This window comes from Manihot esculenta, chromosome 14, assembly GCF_001659605.2.
Source record: "Manihot esculenta cultivar AM560-2 chromosome 14, M.esculenta_v8, whole genome shotgun sequence".
Lineage (NCBI taxonomy): Eukaryota > Viridiplantae > Streptophyta > Magnoliopsida > Malpighiales > Euphorbiaceae > Manihot > Manihot esculenta.
The window spans coordinates 12118174-12123745 of record NC_035174.2 but is presented as its reverse complement, the minus strand read 5'-3'; the positions used below and the strand labels follow the sequence as shown (position 1 = coordinate 12123745).

Sequence of the window (5572 nt, the reverse complement as noted above, 5' to 3'; positions counted from 1 at the left end):
GAAGCAGCATATAAGAAATCTTCTGCCCAGATCTTTTGCCAGGGAGTTTAAGATCCATAAATACACCATGTTATCAACCTTCAACCATTTTTCATATGAATCTGCACCTTCACTTGGGGCTTGAATCTTGCCGTTGATAAAACTCAGTTTTTCTTTAGCTTTGAGAGCTATAATCATAGCCCTGCTCTAGGTTAGATAGTTACTGCCGTCTAGTGAGTTGGTTACCAAAATTAGACTAGGGTGATCAGAGTTTTGCAGGGTGTAAATGCTCTCATCATTTTTGGTGCTTGGGTTGGATACAAAATCATTTAAAGTGGTAGCCATTGAGAAAAGGTAGGGAAAAAATCAGAGTTTTAGTGCTCTGATACCATGCTACGAAAAGAAGAATGATGGAAGAGAGAGAGAGTAATTTTCTCATTGCTATTTTACAGAATTTATACACAAAGGGCGAATATTCTATATGATGATACAGCTGGAGGAAAACTCCAGAAGAGAAGAAAAAACAGAAAAAAGATAATATTGTTACAACAGAAATACATCACAGCACAGGTTTTTTCTCTAATTCTTGCTCACGGTGGGGTAATGGGCTGATATTAATTGGTCTTAGGACGAAGGCCCTGTTTTATTCCTTTAGTAATTAAAAGATATTAAATAATAATATATTTATAATAAGAAAAATAAATTTAAAAAACTTATTAAGTTATTCTAAAAAGATAATAATAAAATTTATTATTTTAATTGAATTTTATTTTTTAAAAGTTACTAATAAAATTACCAACAAAATCAATTAAAAATCTTAATTGTTTTTTTTTTTTTTGAAGTGTTGAAACTTTAATGTGTCAAATAATATTATCGAATTATTTTGAATGTAAAATTTTTAATATTGGATAAAATGTCTTTTTTTTCTTAAAAAATCGATCCGAAAAATGTTCTAAACTGCAATAATTTGTCTCATTTCAACACAGCCAATTCATTTGGGCATGGGAAAGCCCATACGTAGTTTTTGTCACATTCACAAACGGCCCAAAAATCGGGGCTTCACAATTTTAAAAGTCAGTTTGGCAGGTCCCCACATTTATATTGTTTTTAAAATATTAAAAATATTTATGGTATTATTCATAAAGATTAAAACTTTTAAAAAGAAATCTTTAACAATATAAAATGTGATAGGTTTTAATTTATTTAATTTATATTAATTTTATGATAGTTATTCATTATTAAATTAAATGAGAAAATTTTTAAAAATAAACAAAAGAGAAATGAGAAAAAAAAGAAAAGAAAACGAGGAAAAGGGAAGACAATGAAAAAAGAATGAAATGAGAAAAAAAAGAGAAAATAAAAGAAAAAGAAGAAAAAGAAAATATAAGAAAATAAGAAAAAATAAAAGGAAAACGAGAGAAATAACAGAAAACGAAAAAAAATAGAAAAAGATGATAAAATTAGAGAAAAAATAAATAATTTGGGGAAAAGAAAGTAAAATAATAGAAAAATGAAGAAAAATAAGGAAAGAATAAAATTAAAAACAAGCCTATGCATCTTGTGAAAAATCTCTTTCCTATCATTTATTTTATAAAAAAAGAAAAATTTGAATTCTTGTAAAATTAAATGAACTTTTTTAAAATTAAAATAAATTAAAAATTTTCATTTAAAATAAAAAAATATTTAAAAAAATCATTAAATTGAATTCTTGAAGACAATATTATATAAATACGAAAATATTTAAATACTAGCTAATTATATATGTAAAGGTAAAATGTTAAATGATGTATTTAACTTTATAATTAAATTTAATATATTATTTATTTGTAAAAATTACTATTTAATGGGTAAAATTCATTAAATTGAATTTAAAAAATTAAAATTTTTAACAAATTAAATTGAGCCGAATAATTTTATTTAAGTTTCATTTTGAGGTTATTTTTAAACTCATAAAATTAAATTAAGACAAAAAAATTTCAAATATAATTTTAACATCTAACTCTAATTTCAAATTTAATAATAATCTGAAACCATAATCCAAATAGTGAGAAGGGATGATTGCGATGGAGAAGAAGGGAAGGAGAGAATTTTTGAGGTTATTTTTAGGATTCTTTTAATTTTTTTTTTTATTGAAATATGCTTTTTGATGAATAGAATCTTTTTCCTTTTAAAAAATGTAATGTCAAATTAAACAAAACGAGGTCATTAATTATGTCTGAAATCCTTTCGGAGGAAGGGAAAAAAAAAAAAAGATGTGAAATAAAAGCTATGGAAAATTTTCTTTTTCTTCTTATCTGAAATTTAATAAGGAAAATAATAATTTTTTTATATTAAATATCTATTATATTTATAATTAAAATGAATAATTGTAAGGATAAAATGTAACTTTATTTATTTTTCATTTAAGTTTTTTTTTAATTGGAAAAAGTAAAAAACAGTAAATATATTTATTATTTTTCTACTTCATTTTCTTGACTTTTCATTTTTTTTATTCAGAATAATACAAGAGATTTTGTTTTCTTCTAAATTTTCCTTCATTCTTTTTTATTTCAAAATTAGGAATATGCATTTATTTAATTTAATTTAAAATTAAATCGAATCGAATAAATTAAAATTTAAAATTTTAATATTTATAAAAATTGAACTAATTGTGATTAGAAATTAATTTGAATTAAATTCGTCTGATTCAATTAGTTGAATTTTTTAATGGAATTTTTATTTATTTTTTTACATAATATTTTTAATATTTTAAAATTTAATTAAAGTGTTTCAATTTTATTTATGATCTAATCTCTTTATATTATAAAAAATAATACACTATTATTTACTAATCAGTTCAGTTTAATTTTATTAATTTTTCATCAAATTAACTGAAATTTTTTAAAATAAAAATAAAAAACAATTAAAAAATAAAAAATCAAACTCAAATTTTAAATTAATTTAGAATTTTAATTTAATTAATTTTTTTAATTTAAATTGAATACCACTCATTTTATTCTAAACAGTCGATTAATTTTTTTATAAATATTTAAAAAAAAAAAGAGAATTTATAAATCTACTCAACAATAGATTTATTTTTTTTGAATTGAGAATTGGGGATTGAAGGGTAAAATTAGAAACCTCTTAAATTTACTCAGATGTATTTATCATTAAATTAAATCTGTGAGTGTAATACAAAATTTTTATATATATCTTTTCAATCCATTTAATAAATGACAGAATGTAATAATTTCTATGCATTTATATATATATTTATATTTTTTTACTAATAAAATATTTATATTTCAAGGCTATAAATACACTAAATTAGTATAACAATGATTACCGGAAATATAAAGTATATAAAATTGAATTCAATGATAAAAATTAATTTAAATAAAATTTTACTATTATATCCATTCAAGTTTATAAAAACGTTAGTTTATGCTTTTTTAAAAATGGAATTACTTAATTTTTAATGAAACTTAATATTAAGACAACGAAAATTAGCAAATAAAAAGAGCGACAAACCCCTTTATTATCGGTTAAGAATAAATCTTGAGTAGTTGTTAACTTAATTATGGAAAATGGCTCACTAACTCTAAAGCATGTATCACACATATATATATATGCTTATTAAGAATATAATTTTTTTAAAATATAATTTTGTAAAAATTCATAATAAAATCATAGATTTATAAAATTTTATCAAATAAATATATGCTTTTCACTTTTGTTATATTTAAATATTAAATTGAATGATAAGCGTATTCGAATAAATTTGAAAGATTTTATATTTTATTTGTATTTTTAATTTTCATTTAAAAAAATTAATAAAAAAAACGGTGGGTTGGTCACGTGATCCATGCATGCGGGGTTGTCTTGTTAGAAACTTGGACACTTCTGGTTCTCGTTTTATAGGTGTGGTGTGGGTTGGAGGCCATTTTGGTGAAGACAAGACTTCGTTTAAAACAATAAAGAATATCTTTTTATGTAAATATTTTTTGATAATTTCAAGAGTGTAAATATATATTTAATTTTAAAAATAAAATTTTATTCTAAATAAATAAATTAAATTAATTTTTTTATAAAATTTTGATGCCAAACTAGAGTTATCTTTGTGGTTATAAATCCTCGTATGCATGATTTGTAGGAGGTGCAGAGTTAGGACAAGATTGAATTTTTAATTTTTTAATTTACTTTTGTGTTTTAAAATTACAAGAATCCCATTAATTCTTTCTTAAAAGCTACTAAAGATTCGGACCCACTGTCTTTTAATGGGTTCTCACTGTTTTCCTCTCTCTTTTCTTTCTCTTTCTCTTCTCTGCACTTCTTTATAAATAAGAAACCTTTCATAGCTCTGCTTCTGCACTAATCAACATCTTATATTTCAGGCATCCTGTAGAGAGAGAGAGAGAGAGAGAGAGAAGAGAATTAAAGTTTTAGCTTTTAGGTTTTACAGATCAATGAATGGTGTTTTACGTGGAGTTGAAAGCGCTTGTCGGAGACGGTTCCATCATAGCAGCGGAGATTCACCTGACGGCGCCGCTGCCTCTGCCTCTGGTTCAACAAGGTCTTCTTTTTGCTTGTACACAAGCAACCATGAAATTTCTCATCTTTCAATATCTTCTCTGGTGAATCTCTCTCTTTTGTTCACTTCCTTTTTTTTTAAAAAAAAAAATTCCTCATTTGACAATTTTTACTATGACATTATTTATTTTATTGAAAAATATTTTTCTACAGAAAAATTAATAAAAAAAATTTGAAAATTAAGCCATTTTTCGTATATTAGTAACACCATTATATATATTTATTAATATCCTAGCTATAATGTTTCACATAATTAAAACCAAATATAGAAAATAACTTAGTTTATTAAAAAAATTTTTTTATGATTTCACATATAATTTATTTTTCATTAATTTATTTTTTTATAAAAAAAAAAAAGCAAAGAAGCATAGGAAACCAGGCATACGAAGATGATGAGATGGGAGGATTGACAAGAGCAGCAAGACAAGCCAAGGAGAGATTAGATGAGAGGCTAAGAACACAGAGGAATTCTGCATCCAAAAGGTAATTTAATTAGTTGAACTTTCCCTATTATATAAATGGATTCAAGGTGATCCCATATATATTTAAACTGTAATTGTAAATTAATTACAATGGTTTAAGTTATTTTTTATAATAATTTTAATATCGCTGTTATGATTCTGCTGTCTAAATTTTAAAATATAATACCAGAATAATTAAGATTTAATTTCATTATTTATATAATGTCTTGAATTTAGGCATGATACCAGAAGAAGCGTGAGGGTTGCAGAAGGCAGCTCAACGAGAGTAGGAGAATTGCAGGCAAAGATGTTGAGTTCAAAGAAAAATAATGGGTCTAATAAGAAGTTCAGTTGGGCCAAATTGAGCTGCAAAGCTGCTGAATAAGATGATTACACCATTTGCTTTGAAAAGTTCAAAGTCTGATGAGACCATGATGCACCTTCGTGAGGACGAAGAATAAATTGAAACGTTAATATTTCTGAGCTATGTGTGCTTTTAGTTAGTAAGTTAAGTGAATCTAACCAAGTATGATACATGTCAGAGTGTATCATTATTTTAATTA

At 23.9% G+C, this 5572-nt stretch overlaps 1 protein-coding gene across 1 annotated transcript; it reads left to right on the top strand.

The window, feature by feature from the left end:
* Window positions 1-4226: 4226 nt before the first annotated feature.
* Window positions 4227-5572, top strand: LOC110600331. Its single transcript, XM_021737167.2, has 3 exons — window positions 4227-4592; window positions 4907-5031; window positions 5247-5572. Exons 1-3 carry the CDS (start codon window positions 4425-4427, stop codon window positions 5392-5394), a joined length of 441 nt encoding a protein of 146 aa, XP_021592859.1. The 5' UTR covers window positions 4227-4424; the 3' UTR covers window positions 5395-5572.